Source organism: Podarcis bocagei, assembly GCF_964188305.1.
Source record: "Podarcis bocagei genome assembly, chromosome: 10".
Classification (NCBI taxonomy): domain Eukaryota; kingdom Metazoa; phylum Chordata; class Lepidosauria; order Squamata; family Lacertidae; genus Podarcis; species Podarcis bocagei.
In genome coordinates this window covers 72,982,445-73,004,830 of record NC_138135.1, presented here as the reverse complement: position 1 = coordinate 73,004,830, position 22,386 = coordinate 72,982,445, and the positions used below count along the sequence as shown (strand labels likewise).

At 41.7% G+C, this 22,386-nt stretch overlaps 1 protein-coding gene across 19 annotated transcripts in view; it reads left to right on the top strand.

The window, feature by feature from the left end:
- MAGI2 (membrane associated guanylate kinase, WW and PDZ domain containing 2) overlaps window positions 1-22,386 on the top strand; it is a 618,868-nt gene that overhangs the window by 459,529 nt on the left and 136,953 nt on the right. For 13 of the 19 annotated variants that reach the window (XM_081210621.1, XM_081210626.1, XM_081210627.1 and 10 more), the window contains 3 exons: window positions 1,599-1,720; window positions 3,293-3,421; window positions 4,195-4,377. In XM_081210621.1, the coding sequence (XP_081066747.1) occupies window positions 1,599-1,720; window positions 3,293-3,421; window positions 4,195-4,377 (434 nt within the window). The remainder of the gene's footprint in view (window positions 1-1,598; window positions 1,721-3,292; window positions 3,422-4,194; window positions 4,378-22,386) is intronic. The other 6 variants (XM_081210614.1, XM_081210613.1, XM_081210622.1 and 3 more) reach the window with 2 other exon arrangements.

Genomic DNA, 22,386 nt, shown 5'->3' with positions numbered 1-22,386 from the left:
TGAGAAACACTTTCAACCAAGTAAATATATGTGTTGTAAATCCCATTGATTTCATCGGCACCTACCTACTTACCCACACTGCACTTTTAAAGCTTGAACGGACACGTTTGTTAGACTGCCTTCTAGCTTCCTCTCTGTATACATCTCAGACCATAATTCCTACCTCGTTGGAAAAGAGTATTTATTTAAAGATGTGATAAAAAAGAGCATTCATTATGTTCTGTGCAGTGGTGGTGGTCAGATACAAATCTGCTAGCAAATGTTTCAAAGTAGAAAACATTTCAAAGTATGTTTTTTTTTCTTTAAAAAGTGCATTGTCATCCATTTTGGGGGTTCTGAGTAAGAGTTTCCATTCAAAGAAACTGTTAATTATTCTTTCTCCCCCCCCCCCTCGTATTGGTATGTGATCTCATTCACCTGTACTGATGAACACCTGTGGGTTGGTTCATGTTACGGAAAGACAGTCCTTGAGGTAACCTTACAAGGCTTTATAGGTCAAAACCAGCATTTTTAATTGAGCCTGGAAGCTAGCATCGGTGTTATATGTTCAGACTGCCCTATCCCAGTCAACAACTGGGAGGCCGGATTCTGCACCAGCTGCATTTTCCAATTTGACTCCAGAGGCAGCCCAATGTACAGCACGTTGCAGTAGAACAACACAGAGGTTACCAGAGCACAGGAGATAGAAGTTAGACTGTCCCTGTCCAGATAGGAGCACAAAACCTGAAGCTGATGGAAGGCCCTCTGTGCCACCAAGACCACTTCAGCCTCAAGCGACCGTTCTTAATGTTCTTGCATTGACACGTATCATTAGACTGTGCATATTAAAAAATTAGTAGCATTGACTTTGCATGGTTTGCTTATTTGTTTGTTTAGTGCCCTGTCCTTCCTCCAAGGAGTCCAGAGAAACATTCATGTCTCACAGTGGCATATGACAAGCTGGAAGGTCGCCATGGTCCTTCATAGACCTTCACAGCATATGAACCTGGAATTCCCACATCCAAGCCCAGCACTCTACTACACAACATTCAGTTTCAATAATCATATTTCCAATAGCAGTATGTATTCAAATCATCTCCAGAATCATCTCCAGAATTCTCCTTAGGCTCATAGGAAGCTGAGTTACGCGACTTTATACCCAGTCAGTCCATTAGCATTTGTCTACACTGCAGACAAGGTTTCAGGCAGAGCCTTTCTTAGTTCTACCTGGAAGTGCCAGCCAGGAGCTGAACTTGGGATCTTCTGCATTCAAATCATGTACTCTATGGTCCATCTCAAAATTACATTTCTAGGGTTGCCATATAGTCAGAAGCAGTATCCGGGTGGGAATCAGTAAAAATGTCTGCGTAAATCCAGACGTATGGCCAAGAAAAGCTCAAGAAATTTGGGTAAACAAAAAAAAAAAACAACTTTCCCCTGCTCCCAAAGCAACCTTAACAGTTTCCTGCTAAAGGACCTAAATGTATCCTGACAAATTGTTCGCTATAGTGATGCCTTAGGTTTGCTTGCTTGAGAGAGTGCAGCCCAATGATCACTGTTCAAAACGCAGATTTGGAAAAGGATTAACTGGGATTGACAGTCTTACCTTTTTTCCCCAGCCACATAAATAGAAGAACACAATTTGAAAATCCTGTTTTGGAAGCAAAGAGGAAGCTACAGCAGCGTGCCATGACCAACGCAGAACTTGGAACCAAGCCTATGCCGGCCCAAGGTTTCCGAGGTACAGTATCATGTCAGTGCACCATATTTAAAACTAAATTAATTCCATTAAATTTTTCAATTCTTATGGCAAAATGATCAATATATAAATATAGAAATGAAACCTCTATTTTTCCACAATTGAGAAGAAAATATGAAAAGAAATGTTACCCTTGAGTTCAGCTCGTGTTCTTAAATTTTCTGTGATGACAAATCCAGCAAAAACATGTTGTAACTGAATCTTCTCCCACAGGGAGTCTTACATTTTGTTATAGTAAACTTTACCGGGGGGGGGGGGGTGATCCTGTATGGGCCAGCCTATATAAGACAAAACAAAAGTTAAATTTCTTAGCTGGTGGGATTGTTCTTGTGCATGGAAACAGAAAGATCAAATAAAAATAAGTGTCTTGGGGTTGCACATTTGAGAAAAGTAGGAAGCTTTTAAAGTCCAAGAAGCAAGAACCCAAAGAAAAATAAAAAGCCCTGAACAATGTGGGTCCAGAATGAGCCCTTATATTCCAGTGATCTCAATCGCTGAGATCCTCCAGAGAGCTGCTGTTCGTTATCTCCCATGCTTCAGACACCAGCTGGCTTCAGCTAGAAGTCAGGCCTTTAGCGTTGCTGGTCCCATGCTATGAAATACTCTTCTAGCAGAGATTCAGTAGCCATTCTCTTTTTTATGCCAACAGGCCTGTTAAGTTCTTCTTTTTCCCAAGATGAGTCAGTCATTTTATGATTATTTTGTATTGCTTTTATGTATCGTACATTTTATTGTATTTGTATATATTATTGTTCACTGCCTTGGGATTTTTTGTGAGTGGGTGATATATAAGATGGTTATAAATACAAATAAACTTTCCATAGAAAGAAAGAGGTGGTTCGTGGGTCCTCTGCCCTGTCACCTCAACAAGTAAGTATGCTTAGAGCGGCTCACAGTGTGTAGGGGCTCATAGTGTCTCTCCTAGTCCAGCTGTGGGACCAAAATGGACAGGACATTAAATATGTGAATGCAGTGAACATTCCTGTTCTCCCCCCTCTTTAACAAGTTCAGCTGCAGCGCCTGGGGAAGGTGCTGCACACGATGATCCTGCCATTCCTCTCCCCCACTAAAACTGCTTGATATTAACCCTAGGAAACATTCCTTCTGGGGATAATAGCACAAGGAAGGAGATTTCCATCAGGATCACAGAGTGGGTGGAAAGGGCAGCCCAAACTCTATATGCCATGTTCCTCACCCTGCTCATCGCTCCCCACTCCACAGCTACTATTGTTAAAGGGGGGAAACCAAACACATTAACTGCATTCAAGCATTTAATGTCATCTTTGTTTGGGCCCAGAGATGTACGGTCAACCTGGACAGTGTTCTGCCAGAGGAACTTTACCTCCCATTGAAGCTGGCGGCACCTTCTTAGGGAGCTGTTCCTCACATTGGGAGAACGATGGCTTTAGAGCCCTGCTTGTTGGGAAGTTTTGAGATTAAATATCTTGGTGATGCGGAAACATGCTGGTTAACAATCTATATATGGGTATAGAGATTATTATTTTTTACCTAAGCTTGTAGCCAAAGAATGAGGCTTCTTCTCCTTTATAACAGTAGAAAGCTCCTCATCAACATTACCTAGGCCCAAACTTGTTCACCCGTGCCCAGCGCTTCAGAGGTCTCGCAGTGTGAGTGACCTGTCTCTGTATCGGCGGGACATTGCTGGAGTGTACAGGCTTTATGGTATGTTCAAGTGCTGCTATTTACCTAGGCGGCACTTTTGTAAAACAAGTAGTGAGCTGCACTTTTTTTTAAAGGGAAAAAAAAACACCCTTTTCACCTTTCCCCATACCTTTTCTTACACAATAAAGCACAGAACAGAGGCACTGGATGTCAGGTGAGGCCATTTATTTTGCCTGCTGGTCTTTGTCACACTTTACACAGAATCACACTGAAAGTTGATGCCAAGGTCACAGAACCGTCTCACAAGTTGTAACTGTTCTCTATCCAATACTAAAACCCTGCTTGCTCACATAATGTGTATGCTTGTGTACACACACACACACACACACACACACAGAGTGTGCCTAAATAAGCAAATTCCACTGCTATTTGGAATTATTTTACAAAGCTACTTCAATAAATTAAAAAAAATGACTAACTTTTCTTTTACAACTTGCAACAAACAAACAACTACAACCTTGTACTCACTCACTTGGGACTAAGTCTTATTGTATTGAATAGGACTTAATTCCAATTAGTCGTGTGCATAGGGTTGCACTCTAAGACACTTTAGACAAGGAAACTCTGCCTTTGCTGGTTTTTACCTTCAGTAGACGATAACTCAGTAATGCTTTTGTTTCACTGGGAATGCTTGCACTTTTATGTTGCTTTTATTTTTCAAAACTGCCACCCTGTTGCCCGCTGTTGCTTCTGCTGCACTCTGGGGACCCAGTCGTTTTGTTTACAGCACGGCCAAAACATTCTTTGTTTTCTCTTTATGTTGACTGATGTAGAAAAACCGCTCTTCACCCGTGATGCCTCACAGCTGAAAGGGACTTTCCTCAGCACGACTCTTAAAAAAAGCAATATGGGCTTTGGATTTACCATCATTGGTGGGGATGAGCCCGATGAGTTTCTCCAGGTGAAGAGTGTCATTCCTGATGGGCCTGCAGCGCAGGATGCCAAAATGGAAACAGGTAAGTCGGAGGCTTTCCTCAATTTAGAGGAGGATGGCTTAAACTTAGCACCCATTGTTATTTCCCAGTTGCTATCGGTGGCCTCTTTGTACATTAGACCTTTACACACAGAGAGCAACCAGTCAGATTGTTCTTTCTCTGTTCAGACATTCCTACAGAGTGATTGCCCCTCCTCTGTTTATTTGGTCTGTAGGACTGGCTAACTTCAAATTCAGACAGGGCAGCTAGCACTATGTTTTGATCAAGCAAGAGGTTGAAAATGGATCAATTCATTCTTGCTTTCTTGGAGAATAAGACTCTTTGGGAGGTAGCAACTTTATTTAACAGATGTGTGTTTATTTTACACTTTCAGTAATAATATCTAGGGGTCATAGTCCAGCAAGTCACAAGAATGCCAGATTTCAAATGGCACTTGGACGTATTTCCACTTCTATATTCAGTCATGTGAAGTGTGTGCATTTATGCTTTGCTAGGTCACAGCTTAATGCTTTGTAGAGTTCCAAGTCTGCTCTTAGCCATCCTGTTTGATATGTGAAGGGAAGAGGCGTTTGAGATCCAAGGTACGACTGTATTTGAAATTGAGTCTTGAAGATAACATGGAAAGAGGTCACTATGCCTGTGGACCAATTGCATTTGTTCCACTTCCACTTCTACTTCCTTCTGAGTTCACGATCACCAGATATTTTCCCTGAATCTAGTTTTCCACACCAGCCTTGCTGTTTCATTACTAAGAGTGCTCCAGATTGTTGTCTTTACATATTCCCTAGCCTTCGTGATTTATGGGGAACTCTTATCTGATGGTGTCTCGCAGATCTGCATCTTGGTTTGTGTTGTATACTGGATATTGTTATCTTGTTGTTTCGGTACTTTGAATTCTGAACATGGAACAGAAGTAAACTGGATATAAAAGCAGACAAGTTTCAAACTGCTCAGCAGCGATGATATCATAAGGCTTGTATCTACAAGCAGAGATTTATGTTATACATGGACTTTTCACTCACATAAGCAAACTGTTACAGCAGGATTGGGCAAGATTTGAAAAAGAGGGCGCTGCTTGAAAGTGAGAAAAAATATGAGCATATATAGGCACTGTGTTGCAATGGAATTAATGCAAAATGGGTCTATGTCCTTTCCTAGAGCAAATAGTGAAATGCAGTTGTATGTTGCCTAAAATATATTGTGTTTAAGGCTCTACCAAGCACACCCATAACTTCAGAAACATTTGATATTATGAGAGTAACATAACAGAGTCTTGTTGTTTCTGATTTTTCGTGGCACCCTTTGTCATATCTATTGCACATGAATATGCTGTGTAAAAGTAGCTCTTGTGTAAACCACCTTAAGTCCTTCCTTTCTTTTTTTCACTGTTGTATTTGTAGAGAGCTTCCTATGGCAACCATTTACAACCATTATGATCGTACAATGGACAATCGTAACATCAGATTTTTTGAGAAATTCAGATTCTTACATTCCTCAAATGAAGTTACTCACTAAACCCTGGTCTCAGCTCATATTAAGATGACCTTGCAGGCATAGAGGGACTTCATAGCCCTGGTGTTCATCTTTTTAAAAATTAATATTTCTGTTTTACTTCACAGTAATTCTTTCACTTTCATTCAATCTGAGCTTTCTCCAGTGCCAAGATAATACCTGTATATTCCCATTTATGTTAAACAAAATCTCTGGATAAGGTATTTTCTTGTATTTCAGAGTTATTGAATTCAAATCCTCTTGAGGCTTCAGTTTTATTGCATTTTCTTCTGAGCTTCCACCCCCCCCCCCGCCTTCCTTTCTGAGCTAGGCAGATCTCTATATTTTCTGCATGCTGTTGAAAACCTTAGATAAACCACAGTTTCAAATAAGATTTCAAATATTGCAGAGCTCAGGACTTTCTTGGTTTGTGATGAAAAATAATGGGATATGAATAAAGAGCAAAATATCATAAAATGGGCATTGGTTTGGGGCCTATCTAGAAGAGTTTAAATTTGCAGGAAGAAAGCTAATCTTCAAATAAAAGCTTCAGTGTTCCATCAATATGTGTGCTTCTGGAGGCAAGTATTACTTACAGCCACTAAAATAACATTGCCTGTTTATTTCCATTGTTCCATTGCCGTTTTCCCTTATCTTTTCCCCTTATCTTCACCTTTTCTCCATGAAAAGTTACCTTCATTTGTTCATGTCTCTACAGTACATTATTCCATTGCTATGCTATTCAGTTGTTCTTGGGTATAGACTTCTATTTTCTATCTTTCTGTCTGATACACTTTGCTTCTGTTCTTATTCTAATTGCTGCTTTCACCCCAGTAGTTTATTGAGCCTGTGGGCACTCTGGTGATCTTTATTACAACTCAATTCTAGAACAGTTCTGTGCGCACATTAGTTTCTGGGACAGGCTCAAAGGCCTTGAGCAGATGCAAGGAGGCAAGTGGAAGTCTGGGGAACTAGCAATAGCTACTGCCTAGTCAAGGCCAGAGTGGCGCATAAACATTTCCCTAGTGGACCAGTTAAGGTGGCAGGAGGACTAGGAGATTTGACTTGCCAACAAAGACATTTCTGTTTATTAAAAAACAATAACACACCAGCCAGAACATAACTCACTTTTGTCTGTCTCTCTGTGTGTTTTAGACTCTCCTTTCTGCCCCACTAACCCCAGCACCAAACATAGATCAGGCAAGTATCACAAAATGTCTTTGGCCTTCACTGTGATCAGTCGGCTGTGCTACTGCACCAGCTACATTTGGCATGCCCTCCTCTGTGGCCAGGAGTGCCTTTTCCTAGCTTTACCTGCTTTGCCAGCTACAGCTGTTGTGTGTTGAGGTCCCCAAGCCAGCCCCTAAATAAATCACAATTCACACAGAATCTTTGTTTAAGGTTTTTGGCATAATTTTGGCCACAACTTTATTAAAATACATAATGTGAGTGGTTGCTTAGGCATTGGTTACGACTATCTGTTCCCGCCCCAGGACAGAACTGATTTCCGGACACCAACGGAAGCCAGTAAGAGAAAACAATATTGGGGAGAAATGGAGCTGAGCCACAGGCCCTCACCTCTCCCCGCATGCTCCCCGGGGCTTGCCGGCCCTAGCCCCATTCCAGGGATTCAGACGAAAAGATGGCAAGCCCCTGGATTCCTTTAACGGAATTCCTTCGCAGCAGCAGCATCGGAGGGGCAGGCACAGCCAACCCTTACCTCTCCATCCAACCAAATTTTAACCAATGCCTAACCGCAACCTTACAAGTTGTGAAGATTTGCTACGCAGTAGGCAAAAACCAAATGGCACCAGCCAATCTGCCAAATGGACAAAATTCCTACCAGGCCCCTGCCCCAAAAGCAGACGACCCCATGACAGGCATAGCAAGGCCAAACGCAACAGCCCTAAATTGGGGAGGGTGGGTGGGCAATCTGATGCACGCAACAAAAGAGAACGCACCACGCTGCGTGCAAAGAATATATAACCTTCGGGCCAACCCACAAATGGTAACATCAAAATCTCTCCAACAACCCAAAATAGCCCAATCACAGCCATGGCCATCCAAACAGTCCTGCCTAGCAACCAAAAGGGAGTGTCCTGCTAGACTCCACCGTGACACGTGCTCTCCTTGAAGGAGAACACGCTTTCCTAGACAAGAGTAGCCTGGCCATGGTAGTCAATGCATTGGTAGCCTTGAGGCTGGATTATTGCAGTGCATTCTATGTTGCTGCTCTGGGAGTTCCAGCTGGTGCAGAATGCAGAGGGTAGTCTGTGGATGAGGGAACGTGGCCACCAGCATCTGTTACGTCCACCCATTTGCTACCAAGCCAGGTTTGAAATTCTTGTATTAATTGAGAAAGCTCCAGATCCATTGTACCTTAGATAATTACATGAAACCTTAAATCCCAGTTTGACCACTGACATAATGTCACGGTGTTCCATTGCACCAGAAGCAGTTTAGTCATGCTGACCCCATGACCCAGAAAGCTGTCTGTGGACAAACGCCGGCTCCCTCAGACTGAACGCCACAACCCCATAGTCGCCTTTGGCTAGACTTAACCATACAGGGGTCCTTTACCTTACCTTACTTTACCTTTCCCATGTTTAGGAGCATCTTTTGGTCAATCTTTTGGTGAGGCTTGTTTGAGAGTGACATGAAACAGAGCCTTTAATGCAGGGGTAGGCAACCTAAGGCCCAGGGGCCGGATCCGGCCCAATCGCCTTCTCAATCCAGCCTGCAGACGGTCCGGGAATCAGAATGTTTTTACATGAGTAGAATGTGTCCTTTTATTTAAAATCCATCTCTGGGTTATTTGTGGGGCCTGCCTGGTGATATAATATAAATAAATAAATACCGCAATATAAAGGAATATATCACTTCCCTAGATTACAGGACCTAGACTATTGTTGCAAATCGCTTAATGTGTTTCTGCACATAAAAAGTGATGTCTTCTTGTTATGTCATTGTATTTTGTGTGATAAACAAAATAAGAATGTTATTAATAGTTGATTCGTTGTGCTGGAATAATATTTGCAGAGTTGGTAGAACTCAACAATTTTTTTAAAAAAAAATCATCTTACATAACGAACCCACTTATGCTTTGTTTTAAACTCTGAGAATGGCCCTAAACATTTTTTTTGATAGTTGCACTTTATTTCTGATAAATCATGCAACACACAAAGTAGTCAATTGGTGTTAAGATCTAATAATATACATTATTCACCTTCTGGCCTGTACTGGCTGGGGATACATATTTCTTGTAATAATTTCCTTCTGGAGAAGCAGTGTGTGTTCTTACTTGATTATGTGTGTTAAAAAAAGCATGGTTGGTGACGATTCAGATCAGATATGGTCCATAGAGTGTTTTGATCTTTCTTGCAATACTGGGGGGAAACAGACGTTTATCCTCATTCTTTTGATCAGAGCTTGTTCTAAGGAAGGAATGGCTTGTTTATTTTTGTGACTTATATACCATTTAAAATAACCAAATCCATAAAATTACAGTAATAAGATGACAAGCCAAAGGTAAATGCATAATATAAAAATGCAGTTTTTAAAAATCCAGTAAATGTTAAGCAAAGCATCAACACAGAAAAACCAATCAGTGTGATCAGATAATCAAGAGGCGGGGGAAATCTGATGAAACAAGTATGTTTTCAGAAGTTTAAAGCCTGCCACAGTGGCTGCCTCCCAAATTTCATGAGGAAGGGTGTTCCAGAGGGTCCCTACTGAGAAGGCCCACTTTTAGGATATCACAAGATGACAAGGGGCCAGCTGAGCCTCCTCTGAAGTTTGTAGGGATCTACAAAAATTTGCACTAAAGTGCTGATGAATTTTCACAAGAACTTAAAATAAAATAATCCTCAAACTGTTATGGAAATGTGGAAAACTGAAGTCAAGATTGGAAAAACAAGAAACTGAAATTGAAATATTTGTCTATCCCTAGTCAGAAATCCTTCCAACCAGAAAACCAGGCTGTTTTCACAGTTTCTGATGGCAGAGAATGCGATTTCATCTTCATTTTTTAATTACAGTCATACCTCATGTTGCTTTAGGTTCATGTTGCGTCTTCTCAGCTTGCAAATGCGTCAACCCCGGAAGTGTATACTTCCAGGTTTTGCTGCACGCGCAGAAGCGTTCTGCGCGCTTCACACATGCGCAGAAGCGCCACTCTAGTTGCGGACTTTTCGGGGTGCAAACGGCACCCCAGAACGGATCGTGTCCGCAACTAGAGGTACCACTGTAAAGTGGCATTATTGTGGTGTCATCTACATCAGTGTTTTTCAACCACTGTTCCGCGGCACACTAGTGTGCCGCGAGATGTTGCCTGGTGTGCCGTGGGAAAAATTAAAAAATTCGAAAGATTTTTTTTTATAAAAAAAAAGTCAAATTTTCGATTGGGGCGCCGTCCCCGGAGGGAGGCGGGCGAGTCGGGCGGCGAGAGGCGGGGCGGCGGCGGCGAGGAGAGGCCGCCTAGCGCGGGGCTCTCGCCGTCTGCCTGCCTGGCTGCCTGCGAGCTCGGGCAGCGCCTCCGTCCGCAGCGCCCGCCTCGCGGCTCTCATTCCCTGCCCCTGCCAAAGCTCACCCAGCCAAGCCGCGCTCTCCTTCCTGCCTCGCTTTGCTGCCTCCTCCCCCCCCCCACCCCAAAGCTTGGAGGTTCCCCGGCGCCGACCCGCAGGTTTGACCCCCTTCTCACACCTGTTCGCGCTCCTTGCACGGAATGGGGCGGATGGGGAGGAACGGGGCTCGCCGCTGCCTCCGCTCTCCCTCCCCCCCTCCGCCGGTGGTCCCGCGATTCTTGGCTTTTTGGCGGTTGGCACAGAAGGAAGGCAAGGGGGAGGGGAAAAAATTGAAACTTACACTTTCGTGCGTCCCTCCCGGCATGACGCTGCGCGCTGACGTCACGGGGCTGTAATGGTGGTGTGCCTTGAGATTTTTTTCATGAAACAAGTGTGCCTTTGCCCAAAAAAGGTTGGGAAACACTGATCTACATGGAAGGATCGACCTGTACCATCTTTCAGTGTGATAGGCCATATCCCTTCTGTGAGACCCTACAAAACGTAACATGATATGGAGCTTGTTCATTTATTTCTTTTCTTCCTCATAGCACCAACCATGCAGCTGTCTATCCTTAACTGGGCCTGGCATGCTGCAGACGGGACGTTTTATAGCCCTTCCAAGCTGTCATGATTTCAGCCCCCGCTGCAAGAAAGCCTGGAAGACCATAGCCCAGTGAGGCAGTTGCCGGGGGGGGGGGGGACTCTAATGAAAAGCATTGCTGACATCTCTTTGGTTTTCTGTTTGCACAGGATGACAAAAATCTCCAAATTGGAAATGGTAGTTGTCACAATTTAATTTCCCAGTTGATTCACTAATGGCAAATTATGTGTATTGTTTCACTACATGAGGTATCAGGAGGGTGAAAGGATCTGGTGGTCTTGTATAACGAAATGACAAGCAAATGAGACTTCGTAATGATGTATAAAGATTAATAACCTAGAACTGTCTTTTGAAAATGTATCATTTCAGCATTCCATCTTTGGTTTCAGCTTAATGGTACTGCATTTTTACATGTTGTTGTTTTATGATATAACCCTCCATCCCATCGTGCTTCTCCAGCATATACTTTTTATCAAGTAGGCAGACTTCTATCTTTAAACCAATTGCAAGTCTCTAAGTTGAAAGTATGTGGACTTCCACTAATAATAATAATAATAATAATAATAATAATAATAATAATAATAAATGCACTTGTTGTTGGCAACCACTTTTCTCAAGATACAGCTGTGGCTGTGGAGACCAATACAAGAGAGGCATGCTTTATTGCAGCTGGGGCAGTGATGTGTGGTGATTTTTTTTATTTTTTTTTGGGTAGGGCTACAGTTAGGGACGCGGGTGGCGCTAGGGACGCAGGTGGCGCTGTGGGTTAAACCACAGAGCCTAGGACTTGCCGATCAGAAGGTCGGCGGTTCGAATCCCCACGACAGGGTGAGCTCCCGTTGCTTGGTCCCTGCTCCTGCCAACCTAGCAGTTCGAAAGCACGTCAAAGTGCAAGTAGATAAATAGGTACCGCTCCGGTGGGAAGGTAAACAGCATTTCTGTGCGCTGCTCTGGTTCGCCAGAAGCAACTTAGTCATGCTGGTCACATGACCCGGAAGCTGTATGCTGGCTCCCTCAGCCAATAAAGCGAGATGAGTGCCACAACCCCACAGTCGGTCACGACTAGACCTAATGGTCAGGGGTCCCTTTACCTTTACCTTACAGTTAGGGCAAGAGACACCAGGTAGTGAAGACGATGGGGGGGGTGCCACATGCGTGAGCATCGCACCTCCCTCCCTAAGCTGGGCAGAAGCTTCCAGGGCTTTGGGAAGAAGGCACCAGGGGAACATCTAGGGGAGATGAAGGCACCCAGTTTTGCTGTTGCAGAGGCACCATGGCGTTTTCCCTCTCTATGCTCCTCCCAGTGGTCATATGCAAGAATGTAAGATAACTACAATGTGTTGTTGTTTAGTCATTTAGTCGTGTCCGACTCTTCGTGACCCCATGGACCAGAGCACGCCAGGCACTCCTGTCTTCCACTGCCTCCTGCAGTTTGGTCACGCTCATGTTTGTAACTTCGAGAACACTGTCCAACCATCTCGTCCTCTGTCGTCCCCTTCTCCTTGTGCCCTCCATCTTTCCCAACATCAGGGTCTTTTCCAGGGAGTCTTCTCTTCTCATGAGGTGGCCAAAGTATTGGAGCCTCAACTTCATGATCTGTCCTTCCAGTGAGCACTCAGGGCTGATTTCCTTAAGAATGGAGAGGTTTGATCTTCTTGCAGTCCATGGGACTCTCAAGAGTCTCCTCCAGCACCATAATTCAAAAGCATCAATTCTTTGGCGATCAGCCTTCTTGATGGTCCAGCTCTCACTTCCATACATCACTACTGGGAAAACCATGGCTTTAACTATACGGACCTTTGTTGGCAAGGTGATGTCTCTGCTTTTTAAGATGCTGTCTAGGTTTGCCATCGCCTTTCTCCCAAGGAGCAGGCGTCTTTTAATTTCGTGACTGCTGTCACCATCTGCAGTGATCATGGAGCCCCAAAAAGTAAAATCTCTCACTGCCTCCATTTCTTCCCCTTCTACAGTGGGGAAGTGAACTACAGTGTAGTGAAACTTTTTTTTCCATTCTCTTGAAAAGTGTTATCTGAACTTATGAGGACTTGGTGCACTCAGCCTATTTGACTATCATTTCAAACTCAAGTTTTCGCTTTCCCTCACAGTCTGTAACTTCATTCCTGCCAAGCCGTCATGGTTTAGTGGCACAGAAACGAGCCCTGGGCAAAGTTTAGTGGTTTCTGTGGCCAGCGATGGAGCAGAGCTCAGCCACTTCAGTGGGGTGTAATTATGGTGCCTGAATTATGTATAGCTCTACATAAATCAGTTTTCTTCTTTTGAGATTTGCAGCTAATTTGTACTACCAAGCACATTTCCTATGTTAGTAGTATGGAAATTTCATGACTGTCTCAAACTGTGAGGTTATAGATCTTGGTTTTTGCTGGTATGAACTGTAACATGGGCATGTCATATGTCACTTTAAGATCACCCATTCTCTTCCATCCTCCATCACATATGAGCGGAGGAATTGTGTTAGTACCACCAAGTTCCCAATGCATATGCTGACACCTTGGCAACCCTACCTCTCTGTCCTGTTGCCACCTTACTTGTTTCATCCTCTAGTCTAGATTCTGGGCCACATGGCACTCATTCTATTGCCACCTTTCAATCAAGGCCCACTTGGGTCAAGCCCTTAAAGTTGGACAGTTGCTCCGAGTCTGTTCTTCTCCTTTCGTTTGATCATCAACACTGCTATGTTACACATGAGGTGACCAGAAGCCTGTTTGTAAGTAGTTGCAAATGGATAGATAGACTTGAAGTAAGATGTTCACTTCATTATTTTCTAGAAGCTACATTCTTCCTCTTCTGTCCCCGTCCCCCTTTTCATTCATGTAACACATGATGTTAAGTAGGCTTTGGCTGAGAAAAGCAAGCTGCCATGGGGAGAGGCAAGCAAGCTGGGGGCTCTTTCTAGATCCTCTCATATTGACCACCAGGATTCACTTCCACTTGGAGTTAAAAGGCTCATAAGGGAAGTGGGACATCAGTCTGCCTGACAGTCTCTTGCATGGCTGGACTGCCCAGGCTGGCAGTTGTGGAAAGATGGGAGTAAAAGACCCTCTTCCATTACATGAACAGTCGACCCATCTATCACGTAGGTTCTCCTAAGAGTTTTTGGAAATTTCAGAGTGCTCTAATCTTTGAGATAACTTCTATGCCCTGCAGACATATATAGATATTTGAGGTCATTGGTACAAAATGCTATAAATACGGTAAACTAAACCTACTCAAATGCTAATATTCTTTGCATATGTGATATATTATACTGCCATGATGTATTATACTGCCATATAAATAGCCCTTGAAATAAGCATTATGAGCAATTTACTAATTTATTTTGCTCTTGATTTCTCAGTAGATACAGAAATAATTTGTGGAGTAAATTAAATGGCAAGTGTGGATATCAGCATATTAGATTACATGTCTTTTCCAATTTATCAAGATAGCTAGATTCACATGGTAGAAAGGAATTTCTCCCATCAGAATTTTCATCAGAAAATTGCAGAAGGTAGATCTAGATTGAGGGAGGATTTAGAGTTAGGTGAAGAGGAAGAACAAAGTAGAGGAGAACTAGAAGAAGAAGAAGAGGAGGAAGAAGGAGAGGAAACAGAAAGGTTACAGAGTAACACCTAACTCAGAGTAGCACCTAAAATAATATGTCTTTAAAACTATGGAATTGGAATGTTAATGGAATGAATGATAAGAAAAAACGCAATGGAATTGAACGCATTCTAAAAAAGAAAAATTTAGATATCATATGCCTTCAAGAAACCCACGTGGCCAGTAAACATAAGAAAATCCTTATTAATAAGAGGTTAGGAAATGAGTTTATCTCCTCCGATAAAAAGAAAAAAAGAGGAGTAGTATTATATATTAAAAATAACATTGAAACACACCAGCTATTTAAGGATGAGGAAGGGAGAATGATCGCAGTCCGCATTAAATGGCAAGGGGAAATGATGATAATAGTGGGAGTCTATGCACCAAATGGCAATAAAACAGAATTTTTCAGATCATTGGAAGAGAGATTATTTGACTACATGGACCAAAAAATCATAATAATGGGAGATATGAACGGGGTGGTCTCAACAGAAATAGATAGATTAAGGAAAACTAAGACAGAAGGAGGGAAACTACCTAAGATATTTTTTGAAATGGTGAAGAACTATAACTTGGTAGATATATGGAGATTGAGACACCCCATGGAGAAACAATTTACATTTCATTCAGGACCGAATGAATCACTGTCAAGATTAGACCAAATTTGGATATCAAATGAACTAACAGTAAGAACTACAAAAATTGAAATACAGGCCAAAATTATCTCCGACCACAACCCCATAATAATGGAGATGAAGGGGGTTGAAGGACGAACTTTCAGATGGAGATTAAATGATAACTTATGGGATGATCAAAAATTTGTGGAAAAGATTCGGACGAAATTATTGGAGTACTTCATAGATAACCAAGACAAAGGGGTTAAAATAAACGTGGTATGGGACGCGAGTAAGGCAGTCATGAGGGGCCTGCTCATCCAACAAAATGCATGGAAAAGGAAAAATAAAGAAAAAAAGAACTAAGGAGATTTTGAGACAGATTATGGATTGTGAACAAAAACTAATTAAAAAACCAAATAATGAAAGGATATTGCAGGAAATAAAATCCCTCCAAACCCAATTTGCAATGTTGATAAATAAGGAGGTTGAGTGGAACATCAAAAGATTAAGACAGAGAAATTTTGAATTTGCTAATAAGCCAGGAAAATGGCTTGCGTGGCAAGTCAAAAAGAGAAAGGAACAAAACACAATAAACAAAATACAAATAAACGGAGAAGAGATAACTGAACCAAAAGGGATTAGAAGAGGATTTGCGGAGTTTTACGAGCAACTATACAGGAATAAGGATAGAAACAACAATAGGAAAATAGAGAGATATTTAAAAGAGAAAATGGTAAGGAAGATTTCGATAGAGCAAAGAGAAATGTTAAATGCCCCCATTTCCAGAGAGGAAGTAGAGGAAGTGATAAAGGAACTGAAAAGAGGTAAAGCTCCGGGCCCAGATGGGTTTACTGCGAGCTACTATAAAGAAATGAAAGATATATTGACGGTTCCGTTAGTTGAGGTGATGAATAAGACCCTAAAGGAAAAAGAGATCCCAAGCACCTGGAAGGAGGCATTTATCACAATAATTCTAAAACAAGATACTGACCCAACCCAAGTAAAAAATTATAGACCCATTTCCTTATTAAATACAGATTATAAGATTTTTGCGGGAATTTTGGCAAAAAGGTTTAAAAAAATATTAGTGAAGATAATGCATGAGGACCAAGCGGGTTTTCTACCGGGAAGGCAAATAAAAAACAATACAAGAGGCATAATTAATATAATAGAATATTTATCAGACAGAATTGATAAGCCAGCTAGTCTGATTTTTATTGACGCGGAGAAAGCCTTCGATAACGTCACCTGGGACTTCATGCTGAGAAATTTAGAAATTATGGAAGTGGGTCAAGAATTTTGGAATGGGATAAAAGCAATATACACCGAACAGAAAGCGAAGCTGATAATAAATAATGCCATAACAGAAGATATAAAAATATCTAAAGGGACAAGACAGGGCTGCCCGCTCTCTCCGCTGCTCTTTATAGTGGTGTTGGAGGTTCTGCTAAACGCAATAAGGCAAAACAAACAAATTAAGGGAATATCATTAGGCTCAAACGAATACAAAGTTAAAGCATATGCTGATGACGTGGTATTAACGGTAGAAGATCCTATAAACAGCTTAAAGGGAATTCTGGAGGAGATGGAGGAATTCGGGAAGTTAGCTGGATTCAAACTAAATAAGAATAAGACAAAGATGATCGTTAAAAACTTAGACCAAGACAAGATAGAATCACTACAGGAACAAACAGGAATTGAAGTAGTTAAAAAAGTTAAATATTTAGGACTCTGGCTTACCAATAAAAATATTGACCTATACCAAAATAATTATATCCCAGTGTGGAATGAAATTAAGAAAAATCTGGAGATTTGGGCAAGGATGAAATTATCACTCTGGGGTAGAGTGTCCATGGTCAAAATGATGGTACTCCCCAAAATGCTTTTTCTATTCCAAACAATCCCGATAATAAAGGGCACAAAAAACTTTAAAGAATGGCAAAGGGTGATTTCTAGATTTGTCTGGGAAGGAAAGAAGCCCAGAATTAAGTTTAAGATATTAACAGATACCACTGAAAGAGGGGGCTTCGCCCTGCCAGACATGAGACTGTACTACGAAGCGGCATGCCTTTGCTGGATTAAAGAGTGGATAAAGTTGGAGGATACAGAGTTATTGGATTTAGAAGGGTATAAGAACAAATTTGGATGGCATGCCTATTTGTGGAGAGATAAGATAAAAGTACATAAGGGATTTTGCAGCCATATCTTTAAGGGACCTTTGATAGAAGTTTGGAATAGATATAAGAACATATTAGAACCAAAAACCCCACACTGGTTATCACCAGTGGAGTTAATAAGTGTAAAGAAAGTCAATATGGGGAAAAAATGGGGTAGGTACGAAGAAATGGTATTGAAGGAAGGAGGGAAGTGGAAAATTAAACCATACGACCAGGTAAAAAGATATACATACGATTGGCTGAGTTACTATCAGATAAATGAGATATTTAAAAAAGAAGTGAAAGAGAGGGGCTACGATGAAAAGATATCGAAATTTCAGAGAGAGATAATAAACAGTGATCGGAAAAATCTGTCAAGTATGTATAAAATACTGTTAGAATGGAACATGAAAGATGAGAAAGTCAAAAAAGTGATGACTCAGTGGGCAAAGGACCTCGGCTATGATATTCAATTGGAGAATTGGGAAAAATTGTGGAGAGTGAATATAAAATTTACAGCATGTGTACTGTTAAGGGAGAATATGTTAAAAATGTTATATAGGTGGTATATGACACCCGTTAAACTAGCCAAGATGTATAAAACAGATAACAAATGTTGGAAATGTAGACAAAAAGAAGGGACGTTCTATCACCAATGGTGGGAATGTGGGAAGGTTAAAAGCTTCTGGGGCGAAGTCTATAATGAAATCAAAAAGATATTAAGCTACACATTTGTAAAGAAACCCGAAGCTTTTCTATTAGGTATGGTCGGAAAAGATATTAAAAGAAAGGATTGTAAAATCTTCCAATATGCGGTAACAGCAGCTAGAATCGTGGTGGCGCAGAAGTGGAAGCAGGAAGAAAGCCCAACGTTAACAGAGTGGAGATTAAAATTGACGGAATATGCGGAGTTAGATAAATTAACAGGGAAAATTAGATATATGAAGGATCAAAAATTTATAGATGACTGGGGAAAATTTGCGGATTATCTGGAGAACAAATGTTTAGTAAACACAACGCTAGTAGGATTTAAAGAGGCACTGTAAAACACTAAGAAGTATTGCTTATGGAAAACAATGTCTGAAAAATGGTACTAATGGCAGTACGAAAGATTGGAATGCGTTATAAAGAGATAAATACGAATGAATGTCAAGGACGTTGAAGGAAGTCCAAAAGAATGAGATGTATGAAACACGGATTTAATGTATATATATGGAAAGATTAATAAAAAATTTTAAAATGAAAAAAAAACAAAACAAAAAAAAAAGATAGCTAGATTCACATGGTAGAAAGGAATTTCTCCCATCAGAATTTTCATCCTTAACTTTATTCTGCTCGTGGTTTTATTAAGAACTTCTCTTATAATACAGCTCTGTGTGTGTGTGTGTGTGTGTGTGTGTGTGTGTGTAGTGTTGTTTGGATCCTCAGACATCTGACATATTTACTTGTGATAGCATATACGTCTATGTCTGCATTAGCACTCTTTTTAGTTTTATATCAGTTTTGTACCTTTTTTGTTCCAGTACAAAGCTTATGGGTTCCTGTGGATGACCTGTTTATTGAGCTTTTATCCAGTTTTTATTGCAGAAAGGTTACACGGAGGTTAGATTATTGAGCATTTGTTCTTAATGGTTTGCAAAAAGGTTATACGACAGTGAGCATCCGACCTGATTTGCTATGTATTCCAATTAATCACCCATTCACTCCACACTTTTCATTTCCTCATCACTTTCCTAACCGGAAAAAAATCTGTTTCTTTTTAAAAGTGGATTTGTTTTGCTAGGGCAACAAAACGCTTTTATCCACTCCAGCTGAGCAAACCTAAATTTACTGGTATGCACTTGAAACCCTCTTACAAAATACTGACAGTATGAAGACGACCTACATTTCTAATACAATGCATCCTTCACCTCCAGAAATTATGAACCTGGACTGTCAATTTTTGTAAACTTGCCCAGTTATACCTATGCTGTCAATCATACGCTACTGTTAAAGGTAATGTGTCAGGAAATGCGGGAGGGTGACAGATTTGTGTCTACTCTGAAGTAAGTTTCATTTAGTTTAGTAGTGGGACTTATTCCTAGGTAAAAGGCCACAGGATTGCAGCCTAAGTGTTTTTACAAATAGTCAGGGCTCCGAGAATGGAAGGATACTATTATGGCTGGGAAGAGAGACAGTGTGCTGCTTTGTCATGACCAATTGCATGAAGGTTTATTCTCCTTTAATGTATGAGCTACAAGATTTCTCATGAAACCCCTCACAAGTGGAATGCTAAACAGGAAGCATGTTGTCTCTATGAATAGCCCTGTTCAGTGTAGTTCCCGGGCACAACTGAGAATCCCTTTTTGTCAGGGAGAGGGTGAAGAGAGTTGGAAGTTGTTAAGAAAAAGAAATCAGAGTTCTGGTTTGCAGATAAAAAGAAGCTTGGGCTGTAGATTATATAGATATTGATGTATTTAGAGAGGAAGAGGAAGAGCTCAGAGACCAGCTCAACACATTTACACCCATCTTGTAGCATATGGAGTGAAGAACTTGCACTATATTAAAAGATCTGCTGATTGTTTTTCTATGTATAAACTAACATCTGAAATGGTGGCCCATGGAAGGTCACAGCAGAGAGCTGCCACGGCAAGCACAAATCTTGCAGTTTTACTTGCATTGTGGCGAGAAGCATATGCCGCAGTCTTCTGTATGTTTCCATTCCCGGCATCATGCTATTTAACAGGGCTGGCCAGCTGCAGCAACACCTGCACTGCCTTAAAAGCTCAGAGTTTCAACATCAAGACAAATTCGTTGCCTATCCCAAAGCCCTACCATAATTTTATCACCCTCTGGGCTAGAAAACTCTGAGACTTGAGAGCAAGCTTGCATCTGACCCATAGAAAGAGAGGCTGGTGTTGGAACCAGAATGCTTCCGCTTAATTGTTTCATATGAGGGATAAAACTCCAGATTTGGAGTCTAGAATGATTTCTTCGTTCTGGCGCTTCATATTATTTCCATGCTGGTATGCTCATACCTGGCTTGAGGGACCATTACCAGTGTTGAAGGGAAATTCAGTTTCTGAATATGGAAATGGGTGGCATCTTAAATGTCGGGAGGCATCTTCTCCTTTGCCTCAGGCAACAAAATGTCTTGAATGGCCCTGGGGAATCTTGTTCCACAGAAATCTTACTGCAGCATATCTGCTCTCTGACTATTGTGTGGTTTTGATTCTGTAGGTTGATTGATGGGATCATAGAATTGCAGAGTTGGAAGGGACCCTGAGGATCATCTAGTCCAACCCCCTGAAATGCAGGCATATGCTGCTGCCCCACATGGGGATTGAACCTGCAACCTTGGTGTTGCCAGCACCACCCTCTGTCCAACTGAGCTATCCAGGCTAGAGCTGTTAGGTGGAGACTTCTGGCAGGGGTTTCTTTTGATCTCCTCCTGGCTTCGTGACTGTATGGCTCACTTGTTTAAGAAGACACATCTGTATGATTTTGTTCTCTGGCCTGATGTTTAGATGCCCAAAGGCTTGAGCAGTTCCTTCTTAAGTAGTGCTGCTGCTGCTGCTGCAAGTATTACATATTTGTCAGTGACAGACATGATGACTTTGGTATACCTTAGTCGTGACCATAACTCTTCAAGATGCTGTGAGGGCACAGAATCTATTTATCAAGCTCATGCATATCAAATATAAGTCATGCTTGCAGCTAACTTAACATTAACCAAATGCTAAGTTTATCTCTGAGTACAGTGGTGCCTCGCAAGACGTAAAGAATCCGTTCTGTGATTCTCTTCGCCTAGCGGTTTTTATCGTCTTGCAAAGCAAGCCCATTGAAGGATTAGTGGATTAGCGCTATTAGCGGCTTTTAGAGGCTTTTAGCGGCTTATCTGCTGATCAGATCAGCTGATAAGCGACTTAGCGTTATTAGCGGCTTATCTGCTGATCGGATCAGCTGATAAGCAGATTAGCGCTATTAGCGGCTGTTAGCGGCTTATCTGCTGATCGGATCAGCTGATAAGCGGCTTAGCGCTATTAGCGCTATTAGCTGCTTTTAGCGGCTTATCTACTGATCGGATCAGCTGATAAGCGGCTTAGCGGCTTAGAAAAAGGGAGGAGGGGGAAAAACCAGCAGGAACTCGCAAGACATTGTCGTCTTGCGAAGCAAGCCCATAGGAGATTCGTTTTGCGAAGCACCTCCAAAACGGAAAACTCTTTCGTCTAGCGAGTTTTCCGTCTTGCAAGGCATTCGTCTTGCGGGGCACCACTGTATATGGAAGCATTTCACAGGCACCGTTCCAAACTTCTGCACAACTTCTCTCGCTGAAGACCTGAGCTCTTGTATCGCTCTTGTCCTAAGAAGTAAATTGCCTGCCTTCTAATTAAATATAGGCACTTTTGTTTGCTCTCATCTGATACAAACTTACAGACATTTGCCATGGCCATTGAAATAACTGCTGCTGTTAGCATTAAAAAAAGAAAGCCACATATCAATTAATAAATCACCCTAAAGGTATAGGAAAGTGTTTAGGATTCCTCCCATGAGGGGGTCTGCAAAAAGGAAACAGCACATGATACAAATAAATAATTTAAGTTAAGAGATAAAAGGGTTGAAAGCAAATAACGGAAAACATATAATCCATTATATGTTCATGGAGTATTATAAAATCACAGGCCTGGAGTGCCTCACAATAAGCAATATCTAGTTATATAGAAGGCTGATCGCCGAAGAATTGATGCTTTTGAATTATGGTGCTGGAGGAGACTCTTGAGAGTCCCATGAACTGCAAGAAGATCAAACCTATCCATTCTGAAGGAAATCAGCCCTGAGTGCTCACTGGAAGGACAGATCGTGAAGCTGAGGCTCCAATACTTTGGCCACATCATGAGAAGAGAAGACTCCCTGGAAAAGACCCTGATGTTGGGAAAGATGGAGGGCACAAGGAGAAGGGGACGACAGAGGACGAGATGGTGGGACAGTGTTCTCGAAGCTACAAACACGAGTCTGACCAAACT